Source organism: Entelurus aequoreus, linkage group LG10, assembly GCF_033978785.1.
Source record: "Entelurus aequoreus isolate RoL-2023_Sb linkage group LG10, RoL_Eaeq_v1.1, whole genome shotgun sequence".
Lineage (NCBI taxonomy): Eukaryota > Metazoa > Chordata > Actinopteri > Syngnathiformes > Syngnathidae > Entelurus > Entelurus aequoreus.
Window position 1 is genome coordinate 39,158,393 of NC_084740.1, and position 21,080 is coordinate 39,179,472.

The 21,080-nt window shown below is 41.6% G+C and overlaps 2 protein-coding genes across 8 annotated transcripts in view; one reads left to right on the top strand and one right to left on the bottom strand.

Moving 5' to 3' along the window:
- The window catches only part of pgm2l1 (phosphoglucomutase 2-like 1), a 36,205-nt gene that overhangs the window by 8,401 nt on the left and 6,724 nt on the right, over positions 1–21,080 (bottom strand). For 2 of the 7 annotated variants that reach the window (XM_062060821.1, XM_062060823.1), the window contains exons 2-13: positions 19,606–19,712; positions 19,452–19,536; positions 19,290–19,373; positions 15,128–15,324; positions 14,878–15,067; positions 14,479–14,814; positions 11,235–11,328; positions 11,030–11,159; positions 10,744–10,933; positions 10,539–10,672; positions 6,891–6,924; positions 5,648–6,770 (exon numbers count right to left, since the gene is read on the bottom strand). In XM_062060821.1, the coding sequence (XP_061916805.1) occupies positions 6,570–6,770; positions 6,891–6,924; positions 10,539–10,672; positions 10,744–10,933; positions 11,030–11,159; positions 11,235–11,328; positions 14,479–14,814; positions 14,878–15,067; positions 15,128–15,324; positions 19,290–19,373; positions 19,452–19,536; positions 19,606–19,712 (1,782 nt within the window). In that variant the 3' untranslated portion in view covers positions 5,648–6,569. Of the gene's footprint in view, positions 1–5,647; positions 6,771–6,802; positions 6,925–10,538; positions 10,673–10,743; positions 10,934–11,029; positions 11,160–11,234; positions 11,329–14,478; positions 14,815–14,877; positions 15,068–15,127; positions 15,325–19,289; positions 19,374–19,451; positions 19,537–19,605; positions 19,713–19,774; positions 19,943–21,080 lie in introns of those variants that run through there. The other 5 variants (XM_062060819.1, XM_062060822.1, XM_062060818.1 and 2 more) reach the window with 5 other exon arrangements.
- On the top strand, positions 3,677–4,948 carry LOC133659386 (olfactory receptor 1D2-like). The gene has a single exon (XM_062062151.1). It carries the CDS (start codon positions 3,677–3,679, stop codon positions 4,631–4,633), a length of 957 nt encoding a protein of 318 aa, XP_061918135.1. The 3' UTR covers positions 4,634–4,948.

A 21,080-nucleotide genomic window follows, 5' to 3' on the forward strand; every position in this document is an offset into this window, starting at 1 on the left:
ACAAACACCATTAAACATGGAAACTAAAAAATTACTCCAAATCATGATTTTAATTTTATTTTAAATGCATTAGAAGACACTTATTTCACTGTCAAGATTTACACCTTTGACTGAAATGCTTCTTTCCATTCTCCCTGTTCTATATCTCCATTTATTAAACAGCTCACTTCCTTTCACATTATAATTACTTTCTCTCTTTGCAAATCTGTTTTGAATGTTTGGTAGAATCAAATGTGCTTTGTACTTGATCTTTAGGGTATTATACTTTTATTTATTTATTTTTTTTAATATTTTTTTTTTAATTTGGTCATCAGTTCATGTAAACAGTACACTTCAAGTGCATAGCAGATAAATAAATAAACGTATCTGTTTACATTTCCTGACCAAAAAGGTATAGGCTAAAAGCTTATTATGCCTATACTTTCCACATTCACTTTGCACATGTCAAATAGAGAAAAAAAAATAAACACAAAAAAGGACTCTAGAGTCTCTGTCAAAATCATAGTACTTGATCACGTGCGTTGTTAAGCATGTAAATACATGCATTCACCAATATATACAGTCGTGGTCAAAAGTGTACATACACTTGTAAAGAACATCATGTCATGGCTGTCTTGTGTTTCCAATAATAACAACTCTTATTTTTTTGTGATAGAGTGATTGGAGCACATACTTGTTGGTCACAAAAAACATTCATGAAGTTTGGTTCTTTTATGAATTTATTATGGGTCTACTGAAAATGTGACCAAATGTGCTGGGTCAAAAGTATACATACAGCAATGTTAATATTTGCTTACATGTCCCTTGGCAAGTTTCACTGCAATAAGGCGCTTTTGGTAGCCATCCACAAGCTTCTGCTTGAATTTTTGACCACTCCTCTTGACAAAATTGGTGCAGTTCAGCTAAATGTGTTGGTTTTCTGACATGGACTTGTTTCTTCAGCATTGTCCACATGTTTAAATCAGGACTTTGGGAAGGCCATTCTAAAACCTTCATTCTAGCCTGATTTAGCCATTCCTTTACCACTTTTGACGTGTGTTTGGGGTCATTGTCCTGTTGGAACACCCAACTGCGCCCAAGACCCAACCTCCGGGCTGATGATTTTAGGTTGTCCTGAAAAATTTAGAGGCAATCCTCCTTTTTCATTGTCCCATTTAAAGCACTAGTTCCATTGGCAGCAAAACAGGCCCATAGCATAATACTACCACCACCATGCTTGACGGTAGGCGTGGTGTTCCTGGGATTAAAGGCCTCACCTTTTCTCCTCCTTACATATTGCTGGGTATTGTGGCCAAACAGCTACATTTTTGTTTCATCTGACATCACATGAAGAAAGAAGACCTTCTGGAGGAAAGTTCTGTGGTCAGAAGACTAGAATGAAGGTTTTAGAATGGCCTTCCCAAAATCCTGATTTAAACGTGTGGGCAATGCTGAAGAAACAAGTCCATGTCAGAAAACCAACACATTTAGCTGAACTGCACCAATTTTGTCAAGAGGAGTGGTCAACAATTCAAGCAGAAGCTTGTGGATGGCTACCAAAACTTGCCAAGGGACATGTAAGCAAATATTAACATTGCTGTATGTATACTTTTGACCCAGCAGATTTGCTCACATTTTCAGTGGACTCATAATAAATTCATAAAAGAAGCAAACTTCATGAATGTTTTTTGTGACCAACAAGTATGTGCTCCAATCACTGTATCAAAATAAAATAAGAGTTGTAGAAATGATTGGAAACTCAAGACAGCCATGACATTATGTTCTTTACAAGTGTATGTCAACTTTTGACCACGACTGTATACTCATACGATTGTTCAAAAGCACAATTGCGCATACACTTTTTTCCTTTTTTTTTTTTTTATTTGTTCATTAAGTTTAACTGTTGGAATATTGGCTTTGTGAATTCCCTGTATGCATTTCCACCAATTCATGTGGCTCATTTCTGTAGAGAAAAGATTGGGTTTGAATTAGGGATGTCCTATAATGGCTTTTTGCCAATATCTGATATTCCGATATTGTCCAACTCTTTAATTACAGATATATACAGTTGTGGAATTAACACATTATTATGCCTAATTTGGACAACCAGGTATGGTGAAGGTAAAGTCCTTTTTTGAAAAATTAATAAAATAAGATAAATAAATTAAAAACATTTTCTTGAATAAAAAAGAAAGTAAAACAATATAAAAACAGTTACATAGAAACTAGTAATGAATGAAAATGAGTAAAATTAAGTGTTAAAGGTTAGTACTATTAGTGGAGCAGCAGCACGCACAATCATGTGTGCTTACGGACTGTATCCCTTGCAGACTGTATTGATATATATTGATATATAATGTAGGAACCAGAATATTAATAACAGAAAGAAACAACCCTTTTGTGTGAATGAGTGTAAATGGGGGAGGGAGGTTTTTTGGGTTGGTGCACTAATTGTAAGTGTATCTTGTGTTTTTTATGTTGATTTAATTTTAAAAACAAATAAAAAACTGTGGTGGATTGTCCGGAGCTTAAGCAGGCAACAAAAGTAGTTTAGTACAACAAATTTATTTACCCATTATCAGACGTGCAGGTTGAATTGAGTTGTCCGTGCAGACAGACCACATGTTACTCCGGAGCAAACAAGACACACAAGCCAAAATCTCTCTCGAGTCCCGGTCTTCTGCCATTTTTTATATGTCTCTTGTGCGTCACTGTTTTTATCTCGTGCGTCATGATTGTTTTTTGCAACATCCTTGGACTCCCCAATCATACCCAAACAACCAAAACATTCTGTAGACAGGTTGGCACGACTTAATATTCACTTTTGTCCCACACCCGGGGACACAGAATAGAAGAGAAATCAAATGAGCATACATTTTTGACAGACATGAAATATAGGTCAAAAGGTCAGTAATTCTACTACAAACAAACAAAACAAAAACCGATAATAAAAAAAACGATACCGATAATTTCCGATATTACATTTTAAAGCACTTATCGGACATCACTAGTTTAAATATGTTTTAACAGGCACTCGCTTATTTATCCGATTACTCCATTAATCCAACAAACTGATTGATTAGTCTATTAGTAAAATAATTGATAGTTGCCAAATATTTCAAATGGATTCATTCTTTTATTATTTTTTTTCGCGACGGCCCAAATGTTATTTTTCATATTGGAAATACTTTACACGTATTTTGGTACTCAATCGCTTTCAGCAACAAAAGCGGCGAAATCCCCCTCGTTATGTAAAACGCCGCATATAATTTGTTGTAACGCTTCAGTTGTGTAATAAATATTGAAGTCTTTCATTAATGAGCGTGAGTGACTTGCATTATAAAAAAAAACCCAAGATGGCTGTTGCTCATTAGGACACACGGTCCGCGTTTGGAGGGCCGGTTGTCTGAGGGGACGCCGTCGCCATCCTCTGAGGTTGGGACGGCTGATTGGTCCCTGTGGGACGGAGGTGTTGACGTGCCGAGGTGACCTCTGACCTGAGGGACCCCTGACGCAACAGGCAATTACCATCTGTCTATCAAAGCGAGGCGGCGGAACCGTAAGGCTTCCAACTGTCAGGTGTCAGTCACCGCTCAGGGGGGCGGGCCCTCTGACATCATCGGCCACGGCTCCTCGGGGGTCAATAAGAACCGGCCGGCGGCGCCGGGTCCGTCGTTTGATGCCACGCGTGATTGCGATGATCATGGGAGGCGTGTTGGAGAACCACTCGGACGCGGTGTTCGTCCTTCACGGCCTCAACGAGTCGGCGTCCAGCCGTCAGATCTACTTCTCCTTGGCGCTGGCGTCCTACGTGGTCACGCTGCTGGTCAACGTGACGCTGATCGTGACCGTGTGCGTGGAGAAGACGCTGCACGAGCCCATCTACATCTTCCTATGCAACCTGTGCCTCAACGGCATCTTCGGCGCGTCCACCTTCTACCCCAAGCTGCTGAGCGACCTGCTGGCCGAGGTGCACGTCATCTCGTACGCCGGCTGCCTGACGCAGATCTTCGCCGTCTACGGCTACGTCTTCTGCGAGTTCGCCAGTCTGACCGTCATGGCGCTGGACCGCTACGTGGCCATCTGCTGGCCGCTGCGGTACCGCGCCGTGATGACGCCGCGCACGGTGGCGCGGCTGCTGGCGCTGACGTGGTGCTTGCCGCTGCTGGAGACGGCGTGCGGCGTGGCCCTGACGGCGAGGCTGCCGCTGTGCGGCCGCCACATCCACAAGTTGTTTTGCACCAACTGGGAGGTGGTCAAGCTGTCGTGCGTGGACACCACAGCCAATAACATCTACGGCTTCGCGCTCATGTTCTTGCACGTCTCGCAGGCGGGCCTCATCGTGGTGTCCTACGCCCACCTGGTGCACGCCGCCGTCAGGTCGCACTCCGTCCGCCGCAAGTTCGTGCAGACGTGCATGCCGCACCTGCTCACTCTGCTCATCTTCACCGGCTCGCTGTTATTCGACACCTTGTTCTCCCGCTACGGCGGCGGCGGCCAGCTGCAGGTTCTGCAGAACATGCTGGCCGTGGAGTTCCTGGTGGTGCCGCCCCTCGTTAACCCCGTCATCTACGGCATCAACCTGCAGCAGATTCGCTGGCGCATCGTCCACAACTTCACGCAGAAAGACGTGGCGCCGCCCGACTCGCACTGACACTGTCAGAAAAATTGTACGTAAATTATCAAAAAATTTTCCGTTCTGAGTTCCAGTGAACAGACGAGAGCTGTCTTTGTTCCACCAAGCTAAAGGCTGGGAAAATTCCATTATGTACAATGGGAGGGGAGGGGGGTTATCTATTGTCATCCAAGACCTGCCCAGGCTGAAGCCAGGACCAGCCCAAGCCATCTTTTTCTTTTGTGTTAATGTGACCGAAATCAATGACTGTTTACATACTTCCCATTCCTTTGGAAGCAGATGTTGTTGTGTAAAACAGGGAGTGTCCAAATAAAAAGAGGTGGCGTACAATCTTTCGCCAGAGCGTGCTGGAGATTGTAGAAGGATACAATGTCCGGGCGACTTTCCTCAATATATTGAGTCCAAATTTAATTCTGTCTCTGTTTGATTCTTTGCTTCTTGTCTTGTTTAATAGATGTCATCAGTGTTTGAACCTGACAGACACCTTTTCTTTTGGATTCTACAAACCCCGTTTCCATATGAGTTGGGAAATGGTGTTAGATGTAAATATAAACGGAATACAATGATTTGCAAATCCTTTTCAAGCCATATTCAATTGAATGCACTACAGAGACAAGATATTTGATGTTCAAACTCATAAACTTTATTTTTTGCAAATACTAATTAACTTAGAATTTCATGGCTGCAACACGTGCCAAAGTAGTTGGGAAAGGGCATGTTCACCACTGTGTTACATGGCCTTTCCTTTTAACAACACTCAGTAAAGGTTTGGGAACTGAGGAGATACATTTTTGAAGCTTCTCAGGTGGAATTCTTTCCCATTCTTGCTTGATGTACAGCTTAAGTTGTTCAACAGTCCGGGGGTCTCCGTTGTGCTATTTTAGGCTTCATAATGCGCCACACATTTTCAATGGGAGACAGGTCTGGACTACAGGCAGGCCAGTCTAGTACCCGCACTCTTTTACTATGAAGCCACGTTGATGTAACACGTGGCTTGGCATTGTTTTGCTGAAATAAGCAGGGGCGTCCATGGTAACGTTGCTTGGATGGCAACATATGTTGCTCCAAAACCTGTATGTACCTTTCAGCATTAATGGCACCTTCACAGATGTGTAAGTTACCCATGTCTTGGCCACTAATACACCCCCATACCATCACACATGCTGGCTTTTACACTTTGCGCCTAGAACAATCCGGATGGTTCTTTTCCTCTTTGGTCCGGAGGACACGACGTCAACAGTTTCCAAAAACAATTTGAAATGTGGACTCGTCAGACCACAGAACACTTTTCCACTTTGTATCAGTCCATCTTAGATGAGCTCAGGCCCAGCAAAGCCGACGGCGTTTCTGGGTGTTGTTGATAAACGGTTTTCGCCTTGCATAGGAGAGCTTTAACTTGCACTTACAGATGTAGTGACCAACTGTAGTTACTGACAGTGGGTTTCTAAAGTGTCCCTGAGCCCATGTGGTGATATCTTTTACACACTGATGTCGCTTGTTGATGCAGTACAGCCTGAGGGATGGAAGGTCACGGGCTTAGCTGCTTACGTGCAGTGATTTCTCCAGATTATCTGAACCCTTTGATGGTATTACGGAGCGTAGATGGTGAAATCCCTAAATTCCTTGCAATAGCTGGTTGAGAGAGGTTTTTCTTAAACTGTTCAACAATTTGCTCATGCATTTGTTGACAAAGTGGTAACCCTCGCCCCATCCTTGTTTGTGAATGACTGAGCATTTCATGGAATCTACTTTTATACCCAATCATGGCACCCACCTGTTCCCAATTTGCCTGTTCACCTGTGGGATGTTCCAAATAAGTGTTTGATGAGCATTCCTCAACTTTATCAGTATTTATTGCCACCTTTCCCAACTTCTTTGTCACGTGTTGCTGGCATCAAATTCTAAAGTTAATGATTATTATTTGCAAAAATTAATTGTTTTATCAGTTTGAACATCAAGTATGTTGTCTTTGTAGCATATTCAACTGAATATGGGTTGAAAATGATTTGCAAATCATTGTATTCTGTTTATATTTAATACAATTTCCCAACTCATATGGAAACGGGGTTTGTACTTGTTCACACACAAACGAGTTGAACTCTGCTCGATTGATTTTATTCTTGGAAATGTTGCGTTCGTGTAAACATCGCCAAACCTAAAAAAAAAAAAAAAAAGTCAACTTTTTACCCGTAGAAGAACGAGGACTTCACACAATGCGGCGAATCAGCTTGTTTCTCTCCGGCTGGAGAAACTCCTCCACCAGCGCGTCGGTCACCTGCTTAAGCTCCGCCTCCAGACAGCACACATCACTGCCAACACAGAGAACAGGAAGTGATGTCGTTTGTGAACGAACGATCCGATCCGAGTGACGCTAACTTGAAATACTCGTCCACACCTTCATCTCCTCCAGGCTTGATTACTGCAACGCACTTCTCGTCAGGGTCCCCAAAAAGAGCATCAAAAAGCTCCAGTACATTCAAAACAGCGCAGCGAGGATCCTGACGAGAGTGCGCAAGCGTGGTCATATCACACCTATCCTCAAATCACTTCACTGGCCCCCTATTGCATCCCGGACCCAATTTAAGATTAACCTGCTCACTTACCAATGCATCTCCGGCAGCGCCCCCTCCTACCTCAAGGACCTAGTTTCCCCTCAACCTCCGCTCCTCAAACACTAACCTCCTCAAACCCATCAGGACAAAGTTACAACCTATGTGCCGCCGGGCTTTCTGCTCGACCGCTCCCGAACTTTGGAACGCTCTCCCCGACCATCTTAGAGCACCAAAGTCGGTCGACCGTTTTAAGAAGGGACTAAAAACCCACCTTTTTAGCACAGCTTTTATCTAATTTCTCTGCCTTCTTCTTTTTAAATACACTACTTGCTTATCTGTTTTTTATCCAGTGCTCTCATGCTTTTATTTCTATTTTTATCTATGTTTCTCTTTTATCTAGTGTTTATCTAGCGCAGGGGTCGGCAACCCGCGGCTCTAGAGCCGCATGCGGCTCTTTAGCGCCGCCTTAGTGGCTCTGTAGAGCTTTTTCAAAAATGTATGAAAAATGGAAAAAGATGAGGGGGAAAAAATATATTTTTTGTTTTAATATGGTCTTTGTAGGAGGAAAAACATGACACAAACCTCCCTAATTGTTATAAAGCATACTGTTTATATTAAACATGCTTCACTGATTCGAGTATTTGGCGAGCGCCGTTTTGTCCTACTAATTTTGGCGGTCCTTGAACTTACCGTAGTTTGTTTACATGTATAACTTTCTCCGACTTTCTAGGACGTGTTTTATGCCACTTCTTTTTTCTGTCTCATTTTGTCCACCAGACTTTTAACGTTGTGCCTTAATGCACAAAGGTGAGTTTTGTTGATGTTATTGACTTGTGTGGAGAGCTAATCAGACATATTTGGTCACTGCATGACTGCAAGCTAATCCATGCTAACATGCTATTTAGGCTAGCTATATGTACATATTGCATCATTATGCCTCATCTGTAGGTATATTTGAGGTCATTTAGTTTCCTTTAAGTCATCTTAATTCAATGTATATCTCATGACACACTATCTGTATGTAATATGGCTTTTAATTTTTTGCGGCTCCAGACAGATTTGTTTTTGTATTTTTGGTCCAATATGGCTCTTTCAACATTTTGGGTTGCCGACCCCTGTAGTGTGTGTCATGATTTCCTTTCTATTTTAATTTTTTATTATAAATTCTAACTTTCTATTTTTATATTTTTTATACTTTGTAGCACTTTGAGATTTTAACTAGAGATGTCCGATAATGGCTTTTTTGCCGATATCCGATATTCCGATATTGTCCAACTCTTAATTACCGATACCGATATATACAGTCGTGGAATTAACACATTATTATGCGTAATTTGGACAACCAGGTATGGTGAAGATAAAGTCCTTTTTTGAAAAATTCATAAAATAAAATAAGATAAATAAATTAAAAACATTTTCTTGAATAAAAAAGAAAGTAAAACAATATAAAAACAGTTACATAGAAACTAGTAATGAATGAAAATGAGTCAAATTAACTGTTGAAGGTTAGTACTATTAGTGGAGCAGCAGCACGCACAATCATGTGTGCTTGCGGACTGTATCCCTTGCAGACTGTATTGATATATATTGATATATAATGTAGGAACCAGAATATTAATAACAGAAAGAAACAACCTTTTTGTGTGAATGAGTGTAAATGGGGGAGGGAGGTTTTTTGGGTTGGTGCACTAATTGTAAGTGTATCTTGTGTTTTTTATGTTGATTTAATAAAAAAACTAAAATAAAAAAAACGATACCGATAATTTACGATATTAAATTTTAAAGCATTTATCAGCATCATCTCTAATTTTAACAAATGTAAAGTGCGTTACAAATGTAATTCATTATTATTATTATTGAAATAAAAGGAAGGGAGTGCTGCTTTAGGACATTTTAGAACTGGCCCTCAGTGTTAGAAGACACCATCAGTTCATATTCAAATGACAATATAAACCGCTGCGTCTCCATACAGCACAACATTTGAAAAAAGTTTTTATTTCAGTAAATTCTTATTCTATGATAGCCTGCACACAGTGAAATATTTCACAAATACACAGCTTTTGTTCTCTACAGTCTAAAACTGGAAAAAGTTAGGTTTTGGCTAAAAGGCAGTGGTCATGTGAGTGTGGATGTTGTCTGTCTATCTGTGATGAGGTGGCGACTTGACAAAGCCTTTATAATCATTGTGTGATGAACTTATTGTTTCATATCATTTGACAAGGTTGTAAATTGTAAGTAGGTTAGATATAATTAATGAATATGATTAAAATCAAGAGTAAGATGCCTAATTCTGTGTTAATATTAGAGATGTCTGATAATGGCTTTTTTGCCGATATCCGATATTCCGATATTGTCCAACTCTTAATTACCGATACCGATATCAATCGATACCGATATATACAGTTGTGGAATTAACACATTATTATGCCTAATTTTGTTGTGATGCCCCGCTGGATGCATTAAACAATGTAACAAGGTTTTCCAAAATAAGAGAACCACTTCAACTCAAGTTATGGAAAAAAATGCCAACATTATAACATTAACATGCCTCAAAACAGCAGCTTGGAATTTGGGACATGCTCTCCCTGAGAGAGCATGAGGAGGTTGAGGTGGGCGGGGTTTTTGGGTGTATATTGTAGCGTCCCGGAAGAGTTAGTGCTGCAAGGGGTTCTGGATATTTGTTCTGTTGTGTTACGGTGCGGGTGTTCTCCCGAAATGTGTTTGTCATTCTTGTTTGGTGTGGGTTCACAGTGTGGCGCATATTTATAACAGTGTTAAAGTTGTTTATACGGCTACCCTCAGTGTGACCTGTATGGCAGTTGACCAAGTATGCTTTGCATTCACTTGTGTGTGTGAAAAGCCATAGATATTATGTGATTGGACCGGCACGCAAAGGCAGTGCCTTTAAGGTTTATTGGCGTTTTGTACTTCTCCCTACGTCCGTGTACCACTCCGTACAGCGCCGTTTTAAAAAGTAATTAATTTTACTTTTTGAAACAGATACCGATAATTTTCGATATTACATTTTAAATCATTTATTGGCCGATATTATCGGACATCTCTAATATTCATTATTATTTGTTCATATTATTTATCGTGATTTTTTTCAGTATTTATTTTCGTAATCTGGCTGACCAAAGCCTTTGTAATAATTTTGTGATTAACTTATTGTTTCATATCATTTGACAAGGTTGTAAATTGTAAGTAGGTTAGATATAATTATTGAGTACGATTAAAATCAAGAGTAAGACGACTAATTCTGTGTTAATATTTGAGTAAGCCCCGGGCCCCTGTGTAGTTGGGCCCTAAGTTCAAAAAGGTCTTGAAGCCCCGTTCTAATGTAACAAACGTTTCACGCCAAATCAGCTGACCTGATTCCGGGCGTGGCGCACAGCTCGCTGTAGTATTTGATTTTGGGTTCCGTGCCGCTCGTTCTCAGCGTGGCCACCACGCCGTTGTGCAGCGTGAAGGTGATCATGTGACCGCTCCTGCTCACGGGGAGAACCTGCGCAGGAAACGGCCGCGGAGTTAGGAGGGGTGGTCAAGATCAAAAGGAGACAAGGCGACACGTTTTACCGAGCGGCAATCAGGCTGGCTGCTGTCGTATCCCGTGGTGACGTCTCTCACGTGCACAATGCGCACGCCGCCGCAGGTGTCGGGGTACGAGCCTCGGCCGTCGAAGTCTCTGATCCGGGCGAAGATCTTGTGGACGGTGGCGGCGTCGTTGCAGATGACGTAGGAGCTCGTGGAGACGTGATGGCCGTACCTGCGGAAAGGAAGCGGACCGCCTGGTCGTCTGTGCTGCCCGCCGCTTTGGAAATGTTGCGCACTGCGAGGTCGCTGAAAGCAGGAAGTAGCTCACGTCAGGTAGATGTTGTGCAGCTGTTGCTGGAGGCTCAGCTTCCTGTGGTGGAGGTAAGCGGCCATCTCGGCCACCACGGCCGCCGCGCTCACGCCGTCCTTGTCAGGAAGCAGCGCGCCGCACAGGAAGCCTGCGTGCACAGGAAGCGCGCACGCGTCAAGGGCAACATGGCGGGAAGTGGGATTTTTTTTTATTTGTTACGTACCGATGGACTCCTCGAAGGCAAACAAAACAGTCTTTCCGCTTCCGGTGAGTTCGTGGATCCGGTTTCCGATCCATTTGAAGCCCGGAAGCGTTTCCTGTTCAGATAGTGGGGCGCAATTATTTATTATTTTTTGTCACACCCCCCTAAAGTTAATGCTTGTTTTTTTTTCATCTGTATGTGTCAAGATAGTTGTTTTGTTTACTAACAATAATGATCAAGTTAAAAAGTTAAAGTACCAATGACTGTCATACACACACTAGGTGTGGTGAAATTATTCTCTGCATTTGACACCCATCACCCTTGATCACCCCCTGGGAGGTGAGGGGAGCAGTGGGCAGCAGCGGTAGCCGCGCCCGGGAATCATTTTTGGTGATTTAACCCCCAATTCCAACCCTTGATGCTGAGTGCCAAGCAGGGAGGTAATGGCTCCCATTTTTATAGTCTTTGGTATGACTCGGCGGGGTTTGAACTCTACACTATTGCTTGTCATGCCCACACCTTACTCTGCCCCCCCCCCCCCCCCCGTAGTGAATATTTATTTATCTCACCCGAGTGAAACTCAACAATATTTCATGTAGCACACCAGATCATTTTACGTGTTCTGCCATATCATTCAAGTGGCCCACCTCATCATTTTATGTGGCCTGCCAAATCATTTTATGTGGTCCGGCACATTATTTCATTTGGCCCGCCAAGTCATTGAAAGTGTTCCGGTACATTATTTCATGTTGCCTGCCCTATCATTTTAAGTGGTCTAGCACAAGTTGCCTGCCCTATCATTTTATGTGGTCTAGCACAAGTGGCCTGCAACATCATTTTATGTAGTCCAGCACTTTATTTCATGTGGTTCACCACATAATTTAATATGGCCTGCCAAATAATTTTACAAGGTCCGGCACATTATTTCATGTGGCCCACCATGTCATTTTACCAGGGTGCCACACCATTTGTAGTCCGGATCATCATTTTATGTGGCCCATTTAATTTTACCAGGCTGCCACACCATTTGTAGTCTGGATCATCATTTTATGTGGCCCAGCACATTATTTCATGTGGCCAACCATATCATTTTACCAGGCTGCCACACCATTTGTAGTCCGGATCATCATTTTATGTGGCCCAGCACATTATTTCATGTGGCCAACCATGTAAATTTTACCAGGCTGCCACACCATTTGTAGTCCGGATCATCATTTTATGTGGTCCAGCACATTATTTCACATAGTCCGGTACATTATTTCATGTGGTCTGCGAAATATTTGATGTGGTCCGGCACATTATTTCATGTAGCCTGCCATATCATTTTATGTGGCCTACTACATCAATTTATGGGGGTCCGGCACAAAATGTATGTGGCCTGCCACACCATTTTGTGGCCCAGCACATTATTTCACATTATTTCATGTGGCCCACCATATCATTTTACCAGGCTGCCACACCATTTGTAGTCCGGATCATCATTTTATGTGGTTTAGCACATTATTTCATGTGGTCCGGCACATTATCTCAGGTGGCCCATCACATTATTTCATGTGGCCCACCATATCATTTTACCAGGCTGCCACACCATTTGTAGTCCGGATCATCATTTTCTGTGGTATAGCACATTATTTCATGTGGCCCACCATATCATTTTACCAGGCTGCCACACCATTTGTAGTCTGGATCATCATTTTGTGTGGTCCAGCACATTATTTCATGTGGCCCACCATGTCATTTTACCAGGCTGCCACACCATTTGTAGTCCGGATCATCATTTTTTGTGGCCCATCACATTATTTCATGTGGCCCATCACATTATTTCATGTGGCCCACCATATCATTTTACCAGGCTGCCACACCATTTGTAGTCCAGATCATCATTTTATGTGGCCCATCACATTATTTCATGTGGCCCACCATATCATTTTACCAGGCTGCCACACCATTTGTAGTCCGGATCATCATTTTATGTGGCCCAGCACATTATTTCATGTGGCCCACCATTTCATTTTACCAGGCTACCACATCATTTGTAGTCCGGATCATCATTTTGTGTGGTCCAGCACATTATTTCATGTGGCCCACCATATCATTTTACCAGGCTGCCACACCATTTGTAGTCCAGATCATCATTTTATGTGGCCTGCCACATTATTTCACGTAGTCCGGTACATTATTTCATGTGGTCTGCGAAATATTTGATGTGGTCCGGCACATTATTTCATGTAGCCTGCCATATCATTTTATGTGGCCTACTACATCAATTTATGGGGGTCTGGCACAATATTTTATGTGGCCTGCCACACCATTTTGTGGCCCAGCACATTATTTCATGTGGCCCACCATATCATTTTACCAGGCTGCCACACCATTTGTAGTCCGGATCATCATTTTATGGGGTCCAGCACATTATTTCACGTAGTCCGGTACATTATTTCATGTGGTCTGCGAAATATTTGATGTGGTCCGGCACATTATTTCATGTAGCCTGCCATATCATTTTATGTGGCCTACTACATCAATTTATGGGGGTCTGGCACAATATTTTATGTGGCCTGCCACACCATTTTGTGGTCCAGCACATTATTTCACATGGTCCGGCACATTATCTCAGGTGGCCCAGCACATTATTTCATGTGGCCCACCATATCATTTTACCAGGCTGCCACACCATTTGTAGTCCGGATCATCATTTTATGTGGCCCATCACATTATTTCATGTGGCCCACCATATCATTTTACCAGGCTGCCACACCATTTGTAGTCCAGATCATCATTTTGGCACTATAAGTCGATCATCATTTTGTGTGGCCCAGCACATTATTTCATGTGGACCACCATATCATTTTACCAGGCTGCCACACCATTTGTAGTCCAGATCATCATTTTATGTGGCCTGCCACATTATTTCACGTAGTCCGGCACATTATTTCATTTGGCCTACCAGATCTTTTTTTGTGGCCCGGTTCATTCTTTCATGTGGCCTGCCACCTAATTTTATGTTGGCCCATGCATTATTTTATTTAGCTTTCACGATTTTAAAGCAAGTTATCCAGCAATAAAAAAAAAATACATATAATGGTTAAAAACAGTTTCCTATGTATGCAACAAGGCATAAGTTAAGTTACATGCGGCCCTTTGTAGGCCACAATAATTGTGGTCTGGCCCTCAATGAAAACCAGTTGAACACCCATGATTGATCTGTATGTGTCAAATATACGCTATTGCCTCTCACGGCGGGAAAGCATTGTGGCGGACTCACCTCGAAGTGGAAGCCTTCGACGCGGGCCAGAGCCTGCAGGATCTTGGAGGACACGGTGGTGGCGAGCATGTAGACGTGCTGCAGGTCAGCAGGGTCGTCGTGCGTCTCCTTCCACGAGAACAACATCCACCAGCCCAGGAGCGCCGCCAGCTCGTTCCCGGAAAAAACCTTCCAGCGACACCTGTGGCCAGACCACGCCCCCTTTCCGGGCTCCGTCACCACCACCTGACCCTCACACCTGTCGCACGTCTCCGCCACCGCCAGTCGATCCGCATCAGGATCCGTCGCCAGGACGACGCGGGCCTTTTCCTTCTCGGCCAGAAGTAGAGCGAGTTCCTGGACGAGAGGACGCGTCAAAGGTGTACGAGAGGGCGACAGCGCCCGAACACGGCGTCCTACCAGGACAGACTCGCCCTCCTCCGGGTTGGGACAGCGCACAGACGGGAAGTCCGGGTCTGGGTCTTTCTGCTCCGGCACCGGAATGGGTGGAGGGAACCCGAACGCTTGGAAGGCTTGACGGACGAAGACGTGTCCCACGCCGTGGAAGGACGAGTGGACAAACTTGAGAGGACAGCTGCTGTTGATCTGTCTGAGGAGGAGCAGAGGCCGAGAGGAAGCAGAAGAGGCACCCTACCGGCCAGGAGCTTACCTGTGGAAGCAGAGACTGGCGAGCTGGTCCAGGTAGCGGCGGTCCACGTGGCTCAGGGGGTCTGTCCTCAGGGGGCTCGTGTGGACCAGCTGGACGTCCCAGCAGGAGGCGCTCCAGGGCTCCAGATGCTCCTCCATGCTTTTCAGGATGCCTTTGTCGTGAGGGGAGGCGATTTGAGCGCCATTACACCAGTACACCTGAGGGGGGCGCAGTACAGTGGGTCTGGGTTTGTTTTTGCCTCGTCCCTCACTTAGTGAATGCACTACTGGCCTGATAAGTCCAAAAGAGAGAGATGATACAGTATTATCTGCTCACACATGCTACCTGCTGGTTGTTTGAGCACACTGCAGCAATTCCTGGATAGTCCCCCTCCTTAATGCTTGAGTCACACGCAGGATTCTCACAGGAATGAGGCAAAAATACAACCTTGCCTACTGTAGATATGTGACGTTCGCGAACGAATCGAGTCCTTTGAATGGCTCTTTGACTTTAGAGACGGTTTTTTCCCCACATATGTAAATATAGCATCGGCAATTGCCCACGCCAAGAAAAAATGTGTCATACTTAAATTTAGCAGCATTTAGATTCACTTTTTAATAAAAAAGTGAATACAGTATTTTTCGGACTATAAGTCGCTCCGGAGTATAAGTCGCACAGGTTGAAAATGCATAATAAAGAAGGAAAAAAACATATATAAGTCGCATTTTTGGGGGAAATTTATTTGATGAAAGCCAACACCAAGAATAGACATTTGAAAGGCAATTTAAAGTAAATAAAGAATAGTGAACAACAGGCTGAATAAGTGTACGTTATATGAGGCATAAATAACCAACTGAGAAGGTGCCTGGTATGTTAACGTAACATATTATGGTAAGAGTCATTCAAATAACTATAACATATAGAACATGCTATACGTTTACCAAACAATCTGTCACTCCTAATCGCTAAATCCCATGAAATCTTATACGTCTAGTCTCTTATGTGAATGAGCTAAATAATATTATTTGATATTTTACGCTAATGTGTCAATAATTCCACACATAAGTCGCTCCTGAGTATAAGTCGCACCCCCGGCCAAACTATGAAAAAAACTCCGACTTATAGTCCGAAAAATACGGTAGTTATTTGAATGACTCTTACCATAATATGTTACGTTAACATACCAGGCACGTTCTCAGTTGGTTATTTATGCCTCATATAACGTACACTTATTCAGCCTGTTGTGCACTATTCTTTATTTATTTGAAATTGCCTTTTAAATGTCTATTCTTGGTGTTGGCTTTTATCAAATACATTTCTCCAAAAAATGCGACTTATACTCCAGTGCGACTTATATATGTTTTTTCCCTTCTTTATTATGCATTTTCGGCCGGTGCGACTTATACTCGGAAAAATTTGGTACTTTCCTTTTAAAAACCGGTTTACTTTCAATGCCGGTGGTGAGAGTTCGAGGCAGGTTATTCCAGAGCGATAAAGATCTATAAATAAAAGATTTCCGCAAAGCATTCTTCCTGGGACGAGGGAGTACAAAATGCCCCTCACTAGACGCCCTGGTATTATGATTATGTATAGTGCTACTGTAAACTATTTGGGCCATGAGAAAAGCAGGAGTTTTACTACCGGTCACTGATTTGAACAATATTAGAATATTAGCTGACATAGGAGGATTGTCAGATTCTCAAATTATTTTGTGATTTATTTTATTTTATACGGTAGGCTAAGCCACAGCGCCTCAAATGTTATCTTTTTTTTGTAAACTGAATTTAATAGGAAAAACATGAAAAAAATGTTCAACTTTTTATAAGCCGCAGGGTTCAAAGCGTATATGTATGTATACATATATACCGTATTTTTCGGAGTATAAGCCGTTCCGGAGTATAAGTCGCACCGGCCGAAAATGCATAATAGAGAAGGGAAAAAACATATATAAGTCGCATTTTTTGGGGAAATGTATTTGACAAAAGCCAACACCAAGAATAGACATTTGAAAGGCAATTTCAAATAAATAAAGAATAGTAAACAACAGGCTGAATAAGTGTACGTTATATGAGGCATAAATAACCAACTGAGAAGGTGCCTGGTATGTTAACGTAACATATTATGGTAAGAGTCATTCAAATAACTATTAACATATAGAACATGCTATACGTTTACCAAACAATCTGTCACTCCTAATCGCTAAATCCCATGAAATCTTCTTCCTCGGTGTCACTTCTAAACAACTCTGCCAACTCCAAAGGTAAACAATGCGCCGCTTCCTCTTCTATCAGTACGTCGAGTCTCTTACGTGAATGAGATCAATAATATTATTTGATATTTTGCGGTAATGTGTTCATAATTTCACACATAAATCGCTCCAGAGTATAAATCGCACCCCGCGATTTATAATCCGAAAAATACGGTAATCAAAAAAAAAATATATGTATGTGAAGTGAAGTGAATTATATTTATATAGCGCTTTACATAGTGAAACCTATTATCTAAGTTACATTTACACCAGTGTGGGTGGCACTGGGAGCAGGTGGGTAAAGTGTCTTGCCCAAGGACACAACGGCAGTGACTAGGATGGCGGAAGACGGGATTGAACCTGGAACCCTCAAGTTGCTGGCACAGCCGCTCTACCAACAATATACTATGTGTATGTGTGTGTGTATATATTTGGGCACCACACGATTCAATTCTTTGGGGCAACAATTCGATTCAGAATCAATTCTCGATTAAAAACAATTCTCCATTCAAAATAATATCAGTGTATCATACGTCACCCGCAGGTTACGGATATTAGCAAAGGTTGAAAAAAGGCAACTGGACTGATATTTTGTTAACGATGCCAACCATTTTTGGCCTCATGAGGTGTTGAAATCGCCATGTAAAATTGTTAATGCTAATCTTTAGCACGTCTATGGCAAATCCAATGTAGATTAGCATCAAGCTAGCACATCTTGAAAAGTGGAGCCTAACCAGGGCTTTGAATCTTTGGGCACCACATGATTCGATTCAGCGCGTTGGAAGAGTGGTCGTGCCAGCAACCTGAGGGTTCCTGGTTCGATCCCCAGCTTCCACCAACCTAGTCATGTCCGTTGTGTCCTTGAGCAAGACACTTCACCCGTGCTCCTGATGAGTCCTGGTTAGCGTCTTACATGGCAGCTCCCGCCATCAGTGTGTGAATGGGTGAATGAGGAAATAGTGTCAAAGCGCTTTGAGTGCCTTGAAGGTAGAAAAGCGCTATACAAGTATAACCCATTTACCATCTTGTGGGTAACGATTCGATTCAGAATTCATTCTTGATTCAAAATCAATACTTTTTTAATAACATTTTGTGCCAGTTTTATGACTTGCTACATTCCTCCATGAAAATAGACAAAGCTGTGATAAAATTTCTATATTACTACAAATAAAACTGGTTTTGTTAATAAAATTCTACTCAAACATTTAATAAAAAAATAAATTAAAGTAAAATACAAATAAGACAAGAGAAGTATCCAACACTTCTCTTTTCTAAAGTAAATCTGTACAGCAGATATGATCATCTACATCTACAATATGATTTGTCTGAGTGGGTGGACAGGACAGATTTTAAAAAAAAAAGACATTATTATTATAAATTTTTTGTAATCGATTAAACATTCTAATAAAAATCGCGATTAATTCGGAAAAAAAAAATGTTTACACCCCTAATATATATACATTTTTATACATTTTAAAAAATGTATTTATCTTGTATTTATTTGGATTCACATTTCTAGTTCTGATATGTAGTAGTTCAATCGTACACACCCCAGGTAGTGCAGTACAATTTTTTACATTTTTATTATCTTCTAATTATTGTTCTTGTTGTATTTATACTTCTGGTATCCATTAATGCATTTTATTCTTATTTATTATTTGGGGGGGGGGGGGGGGGGGGGTTTCTCGGTATTGTTAAAATACTCTCAGTTTTTTAGGAGAGGAATATGTCACCGTCTTATGGAATGTTTACAATGAACACAACACAAATTAAATTATAGCCAATATTTCCGAATATTTCCCACCAATAGAGTAATATTTGCGTAAATTAAAATTATTCAGGTTTTATAACTGATACTACCTTGAAAAAAACAGTTTTAATAATTACGAGCCAGGTGTGTGTGTGTGAAAAGGGGCGTGGCCAGCGCCGGCTCACCTTGTAGCCGTTGTCCTCTTTAGGGTTGTGGGACGCCGTGATCATGACGCCGGCCGCCGCGCCCAACTCGAGGACGCCAAAAGGCTGCAACACGCCACACACACACACACACACACCGTGTCAGGCTCGGCGCCACAGGAAGTAAGGCCTTGCGTCTCTCACCACGTACGGCGTGGGGATGTAGCTGGAGAAGAGGTGCACGCGGACGTCTCTGCTCAGCATCACAGCGGCCGTGAGCGCCGCCAGCCTGACAAAAAACATCGCCGGGTGAGGACAAAGTGTTTCCACGGCAACAGTCAAATCTGCAGGGCGTTACCGTTCACTGCTGCAGCCGCTCTCACGCCGGCCCCTGGCGTCGAAGCCCACCACCACGCCTCTGTGGGCCGTGTCCGGAACGCACCTGAGCAGGTACGCGCACAAGCCCTGCAACACACACACACACACGAGCATGGTATCACTGACACACACACGCACGCAACACTCACCTGTGTGGCCTGGATGATGGTGAGGTCATTGATGCGGTTAAAGCCCGCCCCCATGGGTGCCCTGAGGCCGGCCGTGCCAAAGGTCAACCTGCTGCTCAGTCTGGACCTCAGCTCGTCCACATGAGGCCACGCCAACAGAGCCAGCAGCTCAGCGCGAGTGTGAACGTTCTAGAATACATCGCACACCAACCACCATGCAGGGGCGCCATTTAGGAGGGACTTGTTTTTTACCTGACATCATGCTTTGTGTTAATAATGGGCATTTATGGCTCTTTGGAGGGAGCCGGATCTTGAGGAGCCGTTCCTTTCAAAGAGCCGTTCAAAAGACTGGCTCGTTAATATATTTTTTTAAACTGTTTTTTTTAAACATTTTTTTTTTTTATCAAGGAAGCAAATCACTAGTATCAGTTATAAGATCAGAATAATTAAAATCCCTCACCTGAAAAACTTTGTTGCGCAGAAGCATTTTAACAATACAGGAAAAAAAATACACAAATAATATATAAAAAATAAAATGCATTAATGGACACAAAAAGTATAAATGAAACTAGAAAAATAATAAAAATGTCAGTACAAAATTAATTCAAAAAATAAATTATACATATTTTTTTAAATCTATTTATTTATTCACATTTTTTCCAATTAAAATCCAAATGCTTCATATACTGTATATATGTATACATGAATATATACATATAAATATATACGTATATATTTATGTATAGATATGCAGCATTTGGATTTTATTTCGAAAAAAGTTAATATTTAAATAAAAAAACATGTTTTTTTGTTATATGTCCTTATGGTCGAAAAAAACGTAGTTTTTTAAAATGGCAAACACACAAAATATGCAATATTTTCCTAAAAAATATATTTCAGTATGGAATTTTTGATGTGAAGTAATTGGAGCTAATAGCTCAATAATTCATAACATTGATTTTGATTCATTATTTTTTTTAGCAGTGACGGTTTTATATATATATATATATACACATATACATATATATATATGTATATATACATACATATATATATATACATATATATATACATACATATATATATGTTTTTATTTATTTATATAATTATTTTTTTTTTCCAAGTTGAATCCAAATGCTACATATATATGTGTATATATGTATACACATATACTGTAGTATATAAAAAATACAATGCATTAATGGACACAAAAAGTATAAATAAAGCTACAAAAAGAATTAAAATGTCAGTACAAAATTAATTTAAAAAATATTTTTAATTATATGTATGTTTTTAACTATTTATTCACTTTTTTCCCAATTCAAAA

What these genes read in the sequence shown, in the direction of transcription:
- LOC133659386 (XM_062062151.1), top strand. Translation starts at nt 3,677, where the DNA reads ATGATCATGGGAGGCGTGTTGGAGAACCACTCGGACGCGGTGTTCGTC.